The sequence below is a fragment of the Frankliniella occidentalis genome, unplaced genomic scaffold (assembly GCF_000697945.3).
Source record: "Frankliniella occidentalis isolate FOCC.00 unplaced genomic scaffold, Focc_3.1 Scaffold375, whole genome shotgun sequence".
In the NCBI taxonomy this organism is placed as follows: Eukaryota; Metazoa; Arthropoda; class Insecta; order Thysanoptera; family Thripidae; genus Frankliniella; species Frankliniella occidentalis.
In genome coordinates this window covers 913-20,416 of record NW_026267498.1, presented here as the reverse complement: position 1 = coordinate 20,416, position 19,504 = coordinate 913, and the positions used below count along the sequence as shown (strand labels likewise).

The window sequence follows — 19,504 nt, the reverse complement described above, 5'->3', positions numbered from 1 at the left end:
CGCCATCCAGCCCGCCCTGCCCAGCACCCCCAGGCGCCTAAAGCGTGGGGTACAGCTGGGCCCCCCTGCTGGCTGGGGCGGCGCGGCGCCTTCGGAGCGTTGACCCTAAGGTCTGCACGTGCCCATATGTGTGCCATTTGTGGTCGTGGAGCAGTCGAATCGGCCCCCCTTCATCCCGCCCCGCCCCCTCACCCTACCTCACCGCGCCAGATTCGATCATGGTGCAGGAGAGAAGACAAGATCGGGACGAGCCTTGTCGCCGTATCCGCGCCGTGCCGGCCGTGCCCAACAACAACGGGCCTGCGGTCCGCAACACGGTTACCTGTCCCCGACCGGACACGGCACGCGGGGGAGCCAACCGGGCTGGTCGCGCATCCGACCCGCAGCAGCTCGCGTTTGTCACGTCGTGTTTGGCGCTCGTGCCAGGCGACAACGACGGAGTTTAATAATTCTGAGCCCCTTGACTATGGAGCCGCGGCGCTGCTACGCTGCAAGGAGGGGGGGGGGGGGGTCGGTCTGATGAGCCTCCCTCGATACTTGATTTTGCGCGCCACCCCGTGAGCCCCCATTTGTCAAACTAGAGGAGGCGCGGCGGGACGTGGCGCTATGCTCCCCCCTTCCCTCCCCCCCAACCCCTGCGGTATCAGATTTCAGCGCGGGGAGAAAACGCTGTGCCATTTCGGAGCGAAACGGGGGCAATAGAAGGCGAGGGGAAGAGGGACCGGGTGGCGCGGGGTGAATCGGCACAAAACGCCTGAGAAATAATAAGTGTGGCAGAAAACGGAAGGACAAAATGTGAAAGAAATTATCGGTGACCGTCACTTAATCGTCCTTCGCCTTGCGAACATGCGTTGCGTGTTTTGAATCAGTTCCACTTAATGTTGTCACTCCTTGTCTTGTAGATTGGCCTTTAAAATTCCGAAACATTATGGACGGTCAGCTTTGTAGAAATGAAGGGGCGCGAATTTGTTTGTCCAAAACTCGTTTGGCAAGACGCTGTCGCCAAAACGACACGTGCTGTGTCCTCCCGGGCGCCCGGGCCTCTCCCGACACACCGTAGGTGACGGAGACGAATGCCACTTTCGCGCCCTTTTTTTGTAATCCGTCTCTCATCCTAAAATATATGATCGTGCTGCTCCAGCAGGTTTTATAGACTAACCAACAAGGCCTTTAACAGGTGACTCTCGGCGCGGCGGCGTCTCCTCAAACCCGACGACTTTTGTGCCCGGCGACCTAACTAATGAACCCTCTCGGACGTTGTCGGACAAACCCCCCGCGACGACGGTTTGCCACCGGCCGGCGGCGTCAAGACTTGCTCGATGAAATCCCGCACCAAACGGCAAGGTCACGGCCGGGTCGGGCCTGGGCCGGGCCGGGCCGGGCCGGGCCGCGCGGCGGCCGTGGGTTGTATGCCGGGGGCCCGCCGCGGGCACGGGCACGGCATCCCTTGATGTGATGCGCGCTCACGTCAGCTCCCGTCCCTCAATCACTTTACCGTGGCACGCCGGGCCGGGCCGCGCCAGCCAGGCCAAACGCCGGCGCGCCAGCGGGATGCCAGCATTGCCTTTTTCGGCGGTGTCATCTTTTCTTGTGCTGTTTGTTTTATATCCTCCTCCGTGCGCGGCGGCGGCGGGTACGTTTGGAACGAACGAACGAACGAACGTGCGTGCGTGCGTGCGTGCGTGCGTGCGTGCGTGCGCACGGGCGTGCTCTGTGCGGTGCGTGCACGCTCTGGCGTGCTCTGTACGGTGCGTGCACGCACTCTGGCGTGGACACGGGGGACTTCCCCCCGCGCGCTGCCCCGCTTGGTCCTTCGAGGACCGGGAGGAATCCCGGTGCGCGAGGACATATGGCGGCGGAACGCGAGAGCCGACAGCCAACGCCGGGGGAAGAGGGCTGGGGGGGCCGCCTCGCCTCTGCACCCTCCCCGCACCTTCTGCCCCCGCACAGAATCACAGGAAACGAGGAGCGGCTCTCGACCGCCCCGCCGCCATGCCTCCCGCACTCGTTTCCCCCCTCGCCGTGACCCACCACGACCCAATATCGCCGACGGGAGGGAGGACAAGGAAATGTTGTCCTAAGTGAGCTCGAAAAAAAAAAATATCCAATACGTGCTAACCGCTTCAGCTGCCCTAGCTATATCTGAACCAGTTGGTATTTTAAATTACTAGTTTTAGGTTTCTTTTTATGAAAAAGCCTTCTGCCGCCTCTGGTTAAACAGACGCACAATGTTCCACACTCAACGATGTGCAGTTTCAAGTGTGCAAAGTTGAATTCCTGTTGTCAAACTAAACAAACATATACATATTGCGAAAACGTTCAGTCAAGTTGAATCTGGAATTGATTGAAACAACCTGTAGTTATACACATAAGTGTGTGGCACAGCTGTCTCACATTGCTGAATGCTTTCGGTGCGACACACTCTAAATGGGGAGGGACAATTTTTGTACCTTAGTTAGATGTGTCTTTGAGCACATCTTCATCAGATACAAATTTGTCTGTACAGAGGTACAACGTGTACCTAGGCTAGGTACAAATGCTATATTTTGTATGTGACTTGGATGCAAATTTGCATTTGGTTTAGATGTGATCAAAGACACATCCAGCCTACGTACAAAAATTGTCCCTCGCCATTTAGTGTGCAGTCAGGGGAGGCAGAGAGTGGCCGTGTTGGCGTGTTATCCGCGCCAATATCGCTCCTCCGCGTGGCTTGCATGCCGAGCTGCGGTGAGCTGGCGTGGCAGGCCCTGTGGCCCTCCTGTGCCGCTTTGCCACTTCCCGCCTTCTGATGTTTGAAACGGGACGGGACTTGAGCGCCGCTGTTGCTGCAGGCTCCGTGCTGAGCTCTGAGCATTTTGCTCTTTTTCACCCCCTACCCCCCCCTGCTCTGTGTTTTCCTTATTCAACTTGTTTTATCATTTTCTAGGTGGTCCTTTTTACACACCTTTTCCACCCTTCGACCCCCTCGCTCTTCAGCCGCAAAATAAGTCGCACGACGCCTTTTTATGTGTATATTTTCACGCAGCTGGCGTTGGCTTTTTGCTTTTGACCCAACCAAGGCCGAGGAGTGAGTGTCAGGGGAGGAGGGTAAAGGGGGAAACAGAGGGGGCGTCGTGGGTGCGGAGCTGTAACCGGAATTCCATTAAGGTAGGCAAAAAGCTCGACTGTGGCAACGGCGCGCCCAGCCTCTCGCGCCCTATCTCTAGTGTGCGTCTTTTCAAGTGGGCACGTGACATGTCACCCCTATGTTTTACTATCGCTTTGTCACCCGGGCCCCGCCCGCCTCCCTCGCCTTCTCTTATCCCCCTCTTTCCCATTGCTCCAGATTGGGGCACCACATGACAACAAACATTTCTCAAAGGCTGTCAAGCGCGGGAAACCAGAAAAAAATTGCCCTCCCAAATCTCACACCACTCTTTTCTCATTCGCTCGTTCAGGCAAATAAAAGGGAGGGAAAAAAATCGAGGCGCGTGGCTTTGCGCCGCCCGAGACTTCTGGCGTGGTTCTGCTTGGGGGGTGGGTCCGAAATGCGAACACAGAGTGAGTTTTACGGTTGGCTAGAGAGAAAGTTAGAGAGAGAGAGGGAGTGAGAGGGAGGGAGATAGAGAAGGCGGAGGAGGGGGAGCAAGGGTTTGTGTTGGGTCACTCCATTGTTTCTACCCCGAGTCTTAAACAGCCCTTCTTTGTTGCTGCTAAATTGTTTTCTCTTGATCCGAGCTGCGGGTCGGTTCTGTGTTGCAGCTATAATCATTCCATTATTGTGCCCTGTAAATCTGTCGGAAGCAAACTGCAGTCATGGCTGCAGAGGACTGATTTTTGTTTACCGATCCAGCTTATTTTGGGATGTTATTGCTGTGTACCCAAGCAGAGAAAAAAGGGGGTGGAGTGAAGCTCGAGGAAAGCCCTTTGTGGACGAATCAGTAAGGCGCTGACAGACAGAAGTCGAACCATGTGTTCGCGTTTGCCACTTTCCTTGTACTTCATAGTGCAGGCCAGCTGACCCAAAAGTTGGAGCAGAACGGTCGACAGCTCTCCCTCCACCTCCACCTCCACCCCTCGCTCACCGCACCGTTCGAGCTAGCAGCTGCTCTTGTGATTGAGTCAATTTTTCAGATGAAAAAGAAAATCTTCTTTTTGACGCAAAGTTTTCACGGCATTTTAACGCGCCCCCGCGATCCCTCAAAGAACCTTCTGTCTCCGTCCTCCTGGGAGCAGCAGATCGTTAGTTCCGCCTCTGACCGCTAGGTGGTGTGGCGACACCTCGCGCTGCATTTTATTTTTGAAAAACCTTCTCTCTGTTGCAACCAACACTAGTATAACAAATGCAGAAAGTTCCACACAAATTGATATGTGCATTTTGAAGCAAAGTTTACATACACACATTTAGAAAACGTTTCGTGAACTAATTCACTCTACGAAGTCGGAGTGTGCGATTCATTGAAAGACAGAGTGAGGTGCAAAATCAAGTCACACGCATTAAGTGTTCAATATTGGTACATTTGTGTTTCCAGTAGACAGTGATGCAAAAGTATTTTTTCTGTACTACTAGAAAACTTGCAATCGCGCGAGATGTGAAACCCAGATGTTCGGCTCGGCAGCGCCTCGTGGCGTGGCGTGTGACGGCGGAGGGTGAGGCGGCTCGTCACCGTCACGGACCGTCACGCCCACCAGCATCCCGTCAAAGTGCTTTCTGAATGTGCAGTGTGCGTCACTCTTGTCCGCGTAGTAAAGCCCGCGACCCGCTCGCACTGTCGGCCTCTACTCGACTACCAAAGGAAATTTTTAGCAGATGCTACACGGTGAAAATTGTTTCTTCTTGTCGAAGGACCATCGGAACGATTCAGGGACGCCCCATGCAATTTTCCCTTTCCCGTCCTTGAATCCTTCCGATGGTCCTTTGATATCAAGGAACAGTTTTCACCGTGTACTTAAATATACCGTTTGACTAATTATAAAGAATATGTAATTAACTTTTTTTATTCACAGCGTCAGAGCTTATCTCGCATAGTAATAATTAATTTCGGTCGGCCTTCTTGAGCAGAACGGTATTGTCATAACGTTAAGGACGCCGGGGAGGCTGTTAAGCGAGGGGCACAAGAGATAACGCTAACTTGATTACTCTGCCGACGTGAGTTTGGCCGTCTGGACCAAGGGGTCTCGGCCCCGGTCGGCGCGGCGGCGCGTGCGGAGCCGAGCGCCTGCCGACGACGGGATAGGCAGCCCATCCAACAATCCATCGCCGCTGAGTGCGGCGGACACATCGCGTTGGTCGTTGGCTGCCCGTTCGCAAAGGAAACTCAAACGTGCTTACCTCGTGCCTTCGTGTTCAGTGATCGTACTTAAAGAACGGCCGTTTTTTTTCCATATTCATTCAACAAATTAGAGGAGCACAGCGCCTGTGAGACTCGGGGTAGGCCACCCCGCAATACACGCGTGCACTGCAAGAGAGATGTTGCCTACCTACTAGGCGCTATGAGAGCCTGCATTGGCTGAACTTGGCAGTTGCTTAACGGCAAATGACGGACGTACTTTCTGGATGCCCTAATGAAATCTGTGAAGTTAATGCCTGTATGTAAACATTTTAAAGATCCCTAAATATGCTGAAAGTGAGTGGCTTTTGCAGTTTAATGCCTATGCCTTTGTTAAAGGAACTGAACGCTAAACACCTTTAAAAGCTTTGTCTTAACAGTAAGAATTATCACCTACCTGTTTTTCTTGTTCTAGTGCACTTGTTGGCGGTTAAGTAATTTTTATTTTGTACTATGGCTGTTCATGTTCCATTTTGTGAAGTTGAAAAACTAACCGAAGGTATAAATGCGCCATCACCAGAGAGCAGCCTTTCAACCTCCTAGTTTATGTTTTCTACACTTTGGGTAGTCTCGCTATGCGTTTAAGCAAAGCGGTCGCTAAGCGGTCGCCCAGGTGCAGCCGGGGCGCGGCGGCGGGTCGAGAGCCGCCTGCATGTGCAAGTGCATCTCTTGGCGCGACTCACCACACCACCGCCGCTCGCCCCGCCACAAAGAAGCAGGGCCGTGTGTTTTGCAAATTTAGATGTTTGAATTGTGATGGGGGGCCGTCGGCGCACAAAGAGTGAGTCGAGCGTCGCGCCGGCTGGTGTGGCGGCCCGCCAAGGAATGCGCCACGCCGCGCCGCAGTGGGGCAGCGTGGCGTCCCTCGGCGCGGGCCGGTTACCTGGCGGAGCTGCTGCTCCTCCATTCATCCCGCGGCGTCCTGATCACCTATTAGTTTTGATTTACGAGCCTCGTAATGAGGGCGGTGTGCTGCGGTGAGGAGGCTGCGCCGCTGGACCACACAAAGGTGTGACCCGCCGGGCACCGCCGGGCACTGTAGGGCACATCGCCGCTCGTCCGCTCGTGTTTCAGTATGTGCGCGCGACGAGAGAGAGAGACGAGAAAGAGAGAGGAAGAGAAAGAGAGAGAGAGAGAGAGGGAGAGAGAGAGAGAGAGAGAGAGAGAGAGAGAGAGAGGAAGAAGAGCAGGAGGAAGAGGAGGTAGAAGGATGAAAGAGGAAGTGGAGAGGGAAGAGGAAGTGGAGGAGGAAGAGGAAGTGGAGGAAGAGGAAGAGGGAGCAGGGTGGGAAGGGGAGGACGAGGAGGAAGGGATATAGCGAGATGTGGAGGAGGGAGGGACAAAGTTCAAGGGGAGGAGAGGTGGAGAGAGAGAGAGGACGGTAGCGATGGGGTTAAGCGTGACGAGAGATGCGTGACGAGCAGCATCACCGGTTCATCAGGCATCCCACACGTCTGGTAGGGTGCCTCAGGAGGGCTGCCTGCTCGTTGGCTGGTCAAAGTGATGTAGAAAAGATGGGAAGGGGAAAGGGAAAGGGGGGGAGGGGTAGAGGGGTGTAAGAAGAGGAGCGAGAGAGACGAGCGAGCGAAAGGGACAGCTCAAGCACTGTCGTTCGCTCTTTACTTCTCGCGACGAGGAAATGAAGTGGTTACGCAGCCAAGGCCCCTCGCAAGTAACGGCCGCGGAAACGAGATTGGCATATGCACGTTCCATTAACGCTGCTGTTGCCCCCTCCCCCTTTTCTCCTTTGCGGTTTGTTTCTCGCTCGCTCATCCCTCTGCGCAAAATCCTCCACCCCCTCCCCACCCCCCCGCCCGTCAGCTTTTGTCTCTCCCTCCCGGGCGCAAGACGTTGAAAGAGCTTCGAAACTGCCGAGCCGAGCAGCCACTTATATCAAGCCACATAGTCAGGACGGGGGGCGTGGCGGCGGTCGGAAGAAGCTCGGAAGAAGCGTTCAGAAGGGGAGGGCCGCCGCCAAGGGGTGCTGTGCGGTGTGAGGGGCGGTGGTGTCTTAGGTTTTCGGGACAAGCTCTCTTGAAAAACGAAGGTGTGCGATAGCGCACCTTTACAATTTCTGGCACCTTAATGAAAGTTGAAATCTTCTAAAAGCTTTTTATGAAAGCCATTATAATGCCTTCTCAAAGGAATTAACTCAATGTCTTCGGCATTTCTGTTTAGGAGCGACTTAACAATCTTTGTTTTTCTGGTAATTTTACCTACGCCCACCATACGCCCACCTACAACCTATCGGTGGTTGCGAAGCTCCTTAGGGAGGAAAATAGTTTGCATTCTTTCGTGAGCTTGGAGATTATTATTAGTTGGGACGACCTGGCGTGAAAAATCTTCCTCGCTCAAAATACATGGGAATGGCGTATGTCAATTCTGAAATCCGATCGCTTATTTTGAACAACAGTTATGAGTGCGTACCGGGTGTTGCAGAAAAGACACAGGTGCGGGCGGGTTTGCCTATCCTCGACTCGGCGGGCGCACGGGTCCAGGTCTGGGGAGAGGTGAGGAGGGGACCCGTGCGCCCGCCGAGTCGAGGATAGGCAAACCCGCCCGCACCTGTGTCTTTTCTGCAACACCCGGTACGTGCGTGTTTTTTACCCCGGGCGGAAGGATCACAAGTTAAAGCTGCTATCGTAAACCATAGGATCGACTGGTGCGCTGTGGCTGAGCCTGTGCTGTATCCACCCCCCTGCCTATGCCGACAAGACAAACCTCGTTCAATTAAGGCCCCCCCCCCCCACTCCCTCCCCAGGCAAGCCAAGCGCGTGCCTACCCCCCTGGACGCTCCAGCGGCTGCTGTCGTGCGCCTCGCCGCCTCGGCGCGGTGACGTACTGTCTAATCCGAGGCCCATTTGTCCGCGGCCACCCGCCCGCCAGGATCAGACTCCTGTGTACGCCTCGTCAGCTAATTGGTGATCCGTCCGTTAAGGAGGCGCTACTATAGCGGCGCGCGGCCTTGGGATTGGATCGACAACCCGTTTGCGTTTCATTTGAACTTCCTCTCCCCCCCCCCTGTCCCCCTTTTTCCTACCCCCATCTTATCCCCTCTCCCCTTTTACCACCTCCTCCTCACTGTCTCTCTGACCCTCCTCTATTCCTTTCCCGGCTGTCGTTGACATTTGTGACGTAGCACCGCAACACCAACTGAAGTCGTCATCTCCACACTCCCTGGCCGTTGGTGCGTGTGGTGTTAAAGGGAGGGGGAGGGGGGGGGGGTGCAGCGACGTTGGTCTGTGTGGTGTGTGTGTGCGCGCACGCACGCACGCACGCACGTCAACAGTGTGACAGTCAGTCGCTTGAGGAGGCGAGGGGAGAAGCCACGCCCAAGCCTGCTCAACTATTTACTTGAAATATCATTGTCATCGGGAAGATCACTGTTATCAGAAAAGCCTGGAGTGCACTGCAAAATGCTTGCAAAGAATAGGTTCGTATTGCAAACTTTTTTCTTTGCAGCTTGCAAAGAATTTTCAAGCATCGTAATACGAACTAGTTCTTTGCAAGCTTGCAAACTATTCCTTTGCAATGCAAACACATTGTTTGCAAGGATTCTGCCAGCTTGCAAAGAACTTCTTTGCAATACGAACTAATTCTTTGCAATACAAAGCTCACAAATTCTTTGCAACGTTGCAAAGAATATAGTTTGCAAGCATTTTACAGTGTGTTTTATAAAACGTCTGATTTAAAAACACAAAAGTGCAAGCAAGTTTGATAAATCTCAAAACTTAAGTGGTAAGTTTATATACTTTCAATTCTTGAAGTTGATTTTCCCAGGATAAAAGGTGAAATATGGAATTTTATCAGGAAATAATGACTGACTGGAAGAAAACCAACAAGACAAACAACAGGATCGGCCGATATAAGTGAAACGTTTCATCTACGCCCGGAAGGAAGGTCGGGGGAAGATACACATTGGGTTGAAAGGGCAGAGGCGTACCAGGCAAGAACGAGCGTGGCGCGTGAAGCTGTTGGGCAAGGTCAGGGCTGCGGCCAAGCCCACGGCCTGCCTGGGGCGGGGCGAGGCGGCGAGGTGGTCTCGGCGGGATTGTTTAAAATACGCGCTGCTCGCGCCGCGCCGCCGCTGCTCTTGTTGCCCCACCCTTGCGTTCGAATCCCAGATGTTCTCCGCGGAACTCTGCGCGCGAGCGGCGTGAGTTACGCCGTTTTAATGGGGGGACTATTTGGGGAGCCTGAATTAGTGGTGCGTGGCGGGCCCCGATGGGAGCGAGAAGAAAGTGTTTGTAAAGGAACGGGACACCGGCGCTGTCGGGCCTTCGCTCTGCTGGCTGGGGTGGGGCTGGGGTTTGCCAGGCAGGCAAGGGTGGGCGACGCCCGCGGCCGCTCGGCGTACCTGTGGTCTGATAACTGAGGACTGACAAACGTTTTGAAACGCAGGGCAGAGTAGTGCCTCACATAGCAAAAAGTACATGGCTCCCTTCAAAAAGTAGGCATGCCCTTGTCAACATATTTGAAAAAAAGGACGTTCCTTGGCGTCCACTCTCGCTTTGATGTAAAGGCATTTCTACTTTCTTGGAGAAGTCTGCATTTGTCTTTACAGTCCATTATAGAAGAGTAGAGCACCCAGTTGTGCCCTACATTAAATTAAAGCACTTTATCTCGCATATAGTGTATCAAATTGCAACAAAGTTCTTTATCGGGCCGAGCTTCCTCTGTAGCCAAAGCGAATTATCAGGCAAGATGCAATTTCCACTTGGCCGGGGAGTGGACGTTTCCTGGCGCCTGATGCCAGTTAGTGGCTTTCTGCATTTCGAGCTGACCGGAATTCCCTGTTCTCTACCCCGCCTTGCTCCCGACCGTGCCGCCACGCCACCGCCGCTGCTAAACGGACTAGACGCAATGCGAACTATGTGCAAGGGGCAAAGCCAACAGCAGCACTTTGTAATGGTCCTGGCGCTGCCCCCACCCTCTCTACAGCGAGGGCGCATAGGACCAAAGGCACGGCACGAGAATGTGTGTGTGTGTGTGTGTTTTTTTTGTGTCCAACCCGATATGGATCATTTTTTTTTCGATACTGATCCACTAACACAGTTTACGTATCGGCCGGGCAGCGGCGAGAAATGGCAATATAGTAGTCGAGGCGGGCAGGGCGGCAGCGTTCTCCAATGGAGCGGCCAAGTTTGGAGCTGGCAGGCAGCGGGCCGGGCAGGACCTCACCGACCAGATAGCCGACCAAGTGCCACCGCCAATAGCCGACCGGAGCTCCGACAGGTCGCAGAGAGAGAGAGAGAGAGAGAGAGAGAGAGAGAGAGAGAGAGAGAGAGAGAGAGAAGAGAGAGAGACGGTTACAGTAGCGTTCTCGATTGTTTGGTCCCGGTCCCGCCCTGCTGCCGCAGCCACAGCTCTAAGGAGACGCGTATAGAGAGAGGGAGAGGGTGAGGGAGAGGGAGAGGATAGAGAGAGAGAGAGACGCAATTTGTCAGTCGGAACGGGACGCGCGCGACCAGGAGTGTGGGGAGAGGCGGCGTCGTCTGCTCTCGCGCCCGGCGCCGCGCCACAACCGAGTGGCCGAGCTAAGTCCCTTCTGCTCGCGGGAAGTGTATCATGGGGCTGCTTACATATTCCACGACCGCACCAGCGTCTTGCACAAATCCTCTCTTCCTACACTGTCGAGTGTAATTGTGGGCGCCGACTGACCGAAACACACATTCATCGCAATTTGCAACCCGAAACATAGTGTTGCACACGCGCAACTTTTTGCTCGGGAATTTCTTGTTTCTGCAGTACCTGCCTGATTCGGATTAAACTACAGAGTAAAGACATGTGATTGTTACTACTATCTGAAGAAAAACAACATTTTTTTTTGGCAGATCATTGATACTCAGATTAGCAATTTTTAGCTAAACCTTGGTGACGTTTTTGAAATGTGTCGCCAGCAAATGGAAACGACATTGTGGCTCTTTGTACAACACTGCCCGTAGGGTAGACTACCGCTCCGCATGCTTTTACGACACATCGAAATAAACTCCCCCACACGCCAAAAGTTAGCCGCACTTGGCCTCTCTCGTATAGGTCGCGCACTTTTTCGTCCCCCCCTCCTCCTCCCGCCCCCTCCTAAGCAGATTCGCATCCCCCTGCCCCGCGGGCCTTGAGGCTGGAGTCACTGACCCGCACACCCTGCAGCCAGGGCCGCCAGGTCAACGTCGACGGGCTCTACGAAATATGTCAAGCGTGGCTTGCGGCGGTGCAACTCAACTCGGGGGTGGAGTGTGCAGTGGGGAAATGCGCGGGAAAACTGTTGTTTCTGAATTCTACATAATTTTCTGTGGTGTTCACGCAATACCTTGGACATTTTTTTTGTCTTGTCGGCTTGTTGACCAGGGTTTCTCCCATGATCTCACTGCCTTGCTGGCGAGGGGCATGACCTCTCAGGCGGCTCCCTCCTCCAACAATCCTCCAAGGATGGATGTCAGATCATCTGGATGCCGCCGACGTAAAAAAACTTACCGGTCGGGGGAGGAAAACACTGCCGTAAACCGGGCGCAGTCGACGGAACTCTCCGTAGATAGTGTGTAAGGAGTTGACCCTGCGTCAGTGTTGCCTTAAGTGATGATTCGAGAGGGAGTCAAATCGACAAAAATCAACACCAGGCAAAGCGCTCCTAAAATTAGCAACGTTTCAGTCTGGTCGGTCTAAAGGTGCTCACCCGAGTCGAACAAAACTCATTACTCCGTCAAGAAGCCGTTCCATACGGCACGGCGGCCGGCGCGCGCGTGACGGCGGGGCTTTTCATCTTGGTGAACAAGTTGTTGGACATGAATGTGCTCTGCACACTCACTCAGCCGGGGCGGCGCCCCCACCCTGGTTGCCGCGGCAGCGGCGTCGGCGCCCGGCAGAGCGAGCGTGGCGCGGAGCGCGAGGCCCAATTGAAAGTCGGCGAACTTCCAGTGTCGGCGAACCGCAACGGTGCCATTTGATTTACAACAGGCCTTATGTGAACGAGGCCTGCGGGAGCGGGGCGACTGACCAGGGACGGGACCAGCAGACCAGGGCCGCAGCCGGTGCGGCGGGGGCAGGGCCGGGCCAGGACGCCAGGAGGGGGCATTGTGTGGCGACAACTTCTCTAGCCTTGGGAAAGTTGCATGCCGGCTAGACTGCTTATGCGAATATTGGAATAAATCAGCCGGCACAAAAGGGGCGCGTGGAAAGAAAAGGGGGGCGTATGTCTGTCTGCAGCGTGGAGCCGCTGCTAGGCCTAGCAAAGGGCGCCCAGCCCACTCCTTCAGCACCCCTCTAATGAAAATGCGCTCGCTGACGGACACGTTAAGGGGCCGTGGTGGGTCGAGAATGGGTGTGACGGTGGTGCGTGACGAGGTGCGGCGTGGCGGCGCGTGACAAGGCGCGGCGCTGCGCGGGGTGGCGGCGGGGCGCAGCAGCGATTAGCAGCGCAGGGCCCAATTTCATTAGCGTTTTCCCTCTCGTCTCCGCAGCTGGGCTGGCCCTCGCCATGAGCTGACGGCATGAGGACGGCGTCCCGCGTCAATCCTGTGGGCTAATTTGGTAATTGGCATTCGGCGGGTTACGTCGCTTACAAAGTCGAGGAGCGATGTGACCCGGACCTGCAGCGCTCGAATACATTTTCCCATGCGGATCGCCGCGCCAGTGACGTTTCTCGCGCCCTTCAGAGGGACGGATTGCCGGGACTTTGCTTCCCTTTCAGCCTCGACGAGAGCAGGAGTAGAGGGGGTATGGCTGGCTACTCATACTAATGACCGGCGCTGTCGTTTGTCCCGCTCGACGGACGGGTCTGATCACTGAAGACAATCCGGTGCGAGACGCTGTGCGGGAAGGAAAGGAAGAAATGTCGGCGATGGGATTTGGCGGGCTCTAGTGCCGGCCGGGGGCCCTTTCATTTCGCCTACAGCAGCCCCCAGCTCCCCTCCCTCTACCCCCCTCCCTCCCTCTTTCCTCCTCAGCCCCCTCTCTCTCGCCTCGAGTAAGTCCCTGATTTGATGACTCGTTTGGCTCGTTGACTCGTGTCGCCTTGATTAAGACTTTAGCTTGTTGCTAGGGCTGGGCCCGTCCGTGGGAGGAGAGAGCACTTTGCGGGAATCAAATATTTAGTTTCATACTCTACTTCAAGGTAAATTTAAATTTAGTTTCATAGATTACTGGGAATCTTGTTCTCTGTTCTGGCGGTGGGGGCCTTTTGTCTCGAGGCCAAAGAAAAAAGCGCCTTCCATTGCCTTTCCGAAAGATATCCCAATCATCGGCACCTGCCAATCCACGTGATAATTAATGGGGCAAAGGGAAATTAATGTGATTGGCTAAGGACGACTGACACCGTCACACTACCATTTGTCCCGAGCAGACCGCTGCCGCCGCCGGCCCCCTCTTCTGGTGTGTCGGCTGAATGCTTGGGCTCGGGAGCCACTTGCAGTGGACTTACCTCCATCGTTACACCCACGGCTTGTCATCCCGCCGCTGAGCTGATATGAAAACGAAACCCACCGGTCGGGCCTGCAGCGCTGCCATCCTGACGGGACCATCTTCGTGTCACCGCAATGTTCCCGAGCAACCTTTGCGCCCGTCTGGGCCCGCGTGCCGAGAAGTGACGGCGCCGTGACAACAGACGTCACTTTGTATCACAAGGTGTCCGCTCATGTCGTTGGGTTGTCGACCTTCCGGTTTGGGGCGATTCCGCAAAACAGCAAATGCTTCCGCGCGCCGGTGGGCCTGGCCGACTAGCCGGGGGAGATACCAAACCGGACCCGCCCCGTTCCAGCTCCCTCCCCCTCATTGCTTATCGCCCTGGCTGAAGACGCATCTGGGGAGAAATTATACCTGCTTGCGTTTTATCATCGTTAAATTAAAAAAGAAATCTTTTTTATGTCTGTTTGGGAGATATGTTCACGCCCTATTGAAATATTGCTGTAAATCTTTTGATACGTATGAAAGGTGACGCCGCGTGTCCTTGAGGAGCAGCCTCTGTTTATTCTATGTGAAATATCATATTGGGTGACTACCCTCTGATCTTGCCCCAAGGCCTTTTTCAGCCCTAGATAGGTGTGCTTCGCTTTTCGTCGAAGGCCGTCCTGCGGAATATGCCCACCTAAACCTCATTTTTGTTACATCGTTACGGAGCAGTGCCGACTGACAGTTACGGAAACTTTATTGTGTTTTCAAAATGTGTATATAAAAAATGGTTGGATGGACGGTTTCTTGTTTGTGTTCCTCTTTTTGCGGGTGGAACGCACATCGAAAATAAATTGGGCAGATGTAGCGAACCGCGCCCGATATTAGACGCGGTGATGAGCCACTGTAGGGTCGTCACGCATTCCACCGCTCGGCACACTGCAAACTGGAGCATTGTGTTTTGTAATCCAGTCTGCTCCCGTCAGTACGAGCTAAGCGACGTCGAGACCGTGTGCTTCCTAGTGTTAAGTGAAGAAATTTAAACCCAGAAAGAGACGAAAAAAAAATGTGGACAGTGTTGGGGCGCTGAGCGTGGGGGAGATATTGGGGACACAATAACAGTCCTGATGGGGAGGGGAAAAGGGGCTAATGGGGCTGGAGGGGGGTGAGCGGGGCAAGGGGCGCCGGGGCAGAGGAGGGCGCAAAGGACAAGAGGGGAGCCCTGGTGCCGATAAGTTGAAAGGCAGAGGGAAGTGAGAGTGCAAGTAGAGAAGGGCCCGGGGAGGGCTCGAAACGCCCAGACGGGACGGTGACGCGGGGTCAAAATCTTGCCGGGCCCCAGGGGAACTTATTTACCGTAAAATCGTTCATCGCCCGCCAGACTTCGACGGAATTCCTACCATAGGGCGGCCTCCTGTACATTTCAGGGGGCGCGATCCGAGGGGCGAGTCACATTCTCTTCCTTTCGCTCGCTCGAGGTCCTTTGTATCCAGGTTCCCTCACGTGAATCCTGGTGTACAAGACGCGTTTACTTGGGAAGATTCCGCTACATTTAAAAAAGTGTGCTGCCGAGCTTATTCGCGCCTCTCGTTCAACGGCAGCGAACTCATCGGAAGTCATCTACTTGGCCGTCCGGGAAATTGCCTCTTCCCGCCACAGAGATTTCCCTAAAGGCATATCAAAGCGATCACAAACACGCCCGTTTATTGACGATCATTTGGTCATCTATATGTAAATTCAACGAAAATATGGCAATCACTGATGAGGCTGGGAGTAGGAGTGAGACCGAATCTCTTCGAACTGGCATTTCGCAGATGCAGGACCATTCCATTTTTTCATTTGTTTTGTTTTACGTCCTGAAGCAAGCGGGTTCTGATTCCCCCCGTTGTTCTGTCTTGTTGCGCTAATCACTCTTGGGAACCCTCTCTGTTGCAGCATGGGGGTCCCATGACGCAGGCCGAGCTGGCTGGGGACGAGGACGACGAGGACGCGGAGCAGCGATGCGCGCGCTGCGCGGCCCTGGGCGGGGGGAGCCCGGATAGGCACGCCGTGATGCTCCACCACCCGGCCTCATGATTGCGCTCGCGACGGTCGCCTTGGAGTACGCCAACCTGACGACCTCCAACAACTCGCACAGCAATGAGGACCTCATGGCGGAGGGAGGCAGCCATGAGTTCCCGGGCTACATCCGCACCACGTCCATGGTCTTCTGCATCTTCATACTTGGCATCGGCGTCATCGGCAACGTCATGGTGCCGCTGGTCATCCTCAAGTCCAGGGACATGCGCAACTCGACCAACATCTTCCTCACTAACCTCAGCATCGCGGACCTCATGGTGCTGCTCGTCTGCACGCCCACGGTGCTCGTCGAGGTCAACTCCAAGCCTGAGACGTGGGTGCTCGGCTCCGAGATGTGTGAGTACAGGATCCAATAGCAGATTGTGCGCGCATCAGCCGCAGCCCCGGCTGCTTCCGACTAATTCGAGCTGGGCTCTCGAGGCGCGCCCCCGCCTCCTGCCCGTGATGGGTGCGAGAGCCTCACCCCTGCGCCATTCGGAGCAAGTCAGGGCGAGCTTTAAAGCTCCCCGGCCTGAGCCGATCAGCCGGAGCTCCGCAGCAGCGGGGAGGATGTGTGTCTCCAGGGCCCTCCACGCTCATCTCCTGCATATCGATTGGACCGTCGCGCACCCGGTGGAGCGGGCGGCACCGGGGGGCACGGGGCGGCCGTGCGATGGAATGTAGAGTGGCTCTGGAATGCAGGCGGGATTTGGCAGGAGGAAGGCAGGCGGGGGCTCTCCGGAGCCGGGTCCGGCCTTATTGAAACGAGTGTTGAACAGCCGGCCGCCGTCTTGCATGGGGAGGGGAGGGAGGCTCCAAGGTAGGCGGGTGGGGCCCTGGACGCCACCCTCGCCCTATAGCCTGCGGCCCCTTTGCTGACAGGTTCGAATAGCCTTCCCTAACACGCCTACCCCCCACCCCCCTACCTCAAGTTTATTCGGCGCGCCGCGTCCGCGCATACACAGCCCCCACATCCCCATAGTCAAAAGCCGAGCTCAATCGGGCGATGTCGAAGTACTCTCAAGTCCAAAATTAATTTCCTGTCGTGTACCGGATGTGATGTGGAGGATACGCGAGGACACGCCTCAGTACATCGGAGTATTATCCAATACACCAGCACCGAGCAATTGGTTCCAATAACTAATGGTAATTTCCTGACTCCAACGGAAATTTCCTTTGATGTAACATGATTTGTGGATTTTTTTCGTTACTTTAAAAGAACTTCCTTTGTTAAGAATGATTCTCTACCCTACGGCCATTTTCTCCTTGAAGCATTGGAAAATCATTTGGATAAACAGAAAAATTCCAGTACAACATCAGATATAAAATCAACCGAATCGGTTTCTGGTTGCAGCGCGCAAGCTGTTGTGTACTTGTACCAAAGAGTACCGGGTGATTCAGAGCACGCGTCGCTGTCGGCGGGTTTGCCCACTCTGTCCGCCCGTAAGGCGCCATAGCCCCAAGGGTATGCAATCCCGCAACACCGCGGCGCGTGCTGTGAATCACCCGGTACACTCTAGTACCCCCAGGTTCACCGTGCACGGCAGAATTCCTCCCCCGGTGCGCGAGAATGGAATGGTCCCTCTCTCTGCCCATAGCGCATGTGGCTTCTGCGGCTGTGCGGCATTCCCGCTGTTTGGCGGGCCGAACCTCGCCCTCCACCACCCCGAGTGCGCGGCGGGGAACAGGTGATCCCGCTCAAGCAAGCGCGCGCCACTCCATAACTGCTATGCATGTTTACTCACTGGGGGGAAAGGAAAACAACACTGTAGACCAACCTGTGAACATAGTGCACTCTTCCTTGTGTGTACTTGAAAGCACACACAAGGAAGTGTGTGCATGCGTGGCAGCTCTACGCTATGTGGGACGTACATACTAAAAAAAGTGTGCCACGCATGTACACACTTCCTAGTGTGTGCCATGCTAGGCACACACTTCCTTGTGTGTGCTTTCAAGTACACAAGGAAGAGTGTACTATGTATGCAGTTGGGTTTACAGTGAACAGAATGCGCGTGCGAGATTCTCGTGGCCCGTGTTCGCCACCGCACAGTCGACCGGAACGAGGTGGCGGCGGTGGCGCGGACTTGAAGTTCTCACACACGCCTCCCGGCCCGCCGCCGCCGTCGCTCGGCTTCCTGATCGATCGACTCGGTCGTTCCGTTTATGAGCGACGGGCGCATAAAGCGATGAGCACGACAGCCATCTCCACCCCGGCGGGCGCTACGATCTCATTGGGTCCATAAAGTTGTCCCCGTTTGGCCCAGCGCCTGCCGCCGCCGCCGCCCTGCCGCAGGCCGCAGGTCTCGTCCCGCCCGGCGCCTCGTGCGCGCTGGGCGAATCTCTCAAGTCCTCTCGGTGCTGCGTCCCGACGTGCGGTCCCCGGTGGTGGGGTCCCGGCCTCCCTCAAGCAATCGGCAATAGGCTGGCCGGCGGGTGCGTCCGGTCGCCGCGAAGGACGAAACTGGGGAAATGAGTCTCCGTGGGGACCTGTGGCATGGCCAGAGGGGGAGGATGGGTGGATCACCATCGGCCTGTTGGCGGAGTCTGTGGCTGTGGCGGCCGATACGCCGAATGTACTCTGGTTTCTATTTTGATAATCTCATTTCCCGCGATGAGTGCGTTGGAAATAACCAACCCCACTTCTTCCCTGCTGTTCCCCCTCGCACCCCCTCTCCCGCCCCCTCCCGTGGCCCGTGGCGCCGCGAGCAACGGCTTTTAAGATATCCGAGGTAAAAGTAAGTGAATTGAGACTACTTATAGGTGGCGTACTTCCAACCCACTGCGATGTGTGTGGTCAGTTAGCCGACTACCGCCGACAAATAAGTACGTTTAATGGGTGCTGACTTTACATTCTATTGGCCGCTACTGCCACGAGGATGGCACCCATAAGATTTGCCTCCCCGCGTTATCTGTTTCAGCGTCGGCTGTGAGTGCTGCCTTCTGCTTCACGCCAAAGAGAAGTGTGTCTGCCTCTCCTTTCTCTCACGTTCACATCCTCAAGACTCTTCAAGGAGGTAGACCTGTGAATTTAATATAGTCTGATTTGAAAAAAAGGATTTTTTAAAAGTCGACTCATAAATACTTTTAAAAAATATGCCAGTTTTGAGATTAAAAAAATGGGTTTAAATTCGAGTACCTTTTCTTTTGCCTTGTACCTTAACGTTGCTATATCTGAAGTCAACCCTATTTAAACCCTGGTCATTTGACATAGGATTATTCAGGCTATCCGTAAAGCAGCTGGATAAAAAAACTTGGCTTGCGGAGGTTGCGCACGTTTTGCCCCTTCGTTTGCCAAAACTTTGATCTGGGATGAACACATCAGAGAAGAGAATCGTTTTTACAAAACTATTCTTTGCAGACATATTATTTTTGCACTGTGGTTTTGCGGTTGCATTCATCACATTACACTTTGGACTCCTCAAGCCGCAATTTTTCAAATGTTTGAAACCAGATTTGTGGCTTTAAATACAATTATGGACGAAGATTTTTTTTTTTGACAATCTTTAAAAAGAAGTTCAATTCATACCAGTTTTTACATTTCTGCCCCTTAATCCCGAACACCCCCGTTTGTTCTGTGGGACGTGCGTTCCTCTGGCACCGTCTTTTATGCGGTCTTTTTAGGGATTAATAACACGTGTATAAGGGCTGTGTTACAGTGGAAGAGTAACTTATTTACGAGCTATTAGAGACACATAGAGTGTCTGTGTGTACGAGTTTCTGACCTCTCTGTGGACTGGCGCGCCGACCGTCGCCTCGGC

The 19,504-nt window shown here is 54.6% G+C and overlaps 1 protein-coding gene across 1 annotated transcript in view; it reads left to right on the top strand.

The window, feature by feature from the left end:
• LOC127748633 (neuropeptide Y receptor type 1-like) overlaps nucleotides 1-16,138 on the top strand; it is a 21,929-nt gene extending 5,791 nt beyond the window's left edge. The window contains exon 2 of the mRNA XM_052274326.1: nucleotides 15,624-16,138. Within this exon, the coding sequence (XP_052130286.1) occupies nucleotides 15,761-16,123 (363 nt within the window). The 5' untranslated portion in view covers nucleotides 15,624-15,760 and the 3' untranslated portion in view covers nucleotides 16,124-16,138. The remainder of the gene's footprint in view (nucleotides 1-15,623) is intronic.
• The last annotated feature ends 3,366 nt before the right edge of the window (nucleotides 16,139-19,504 follow it).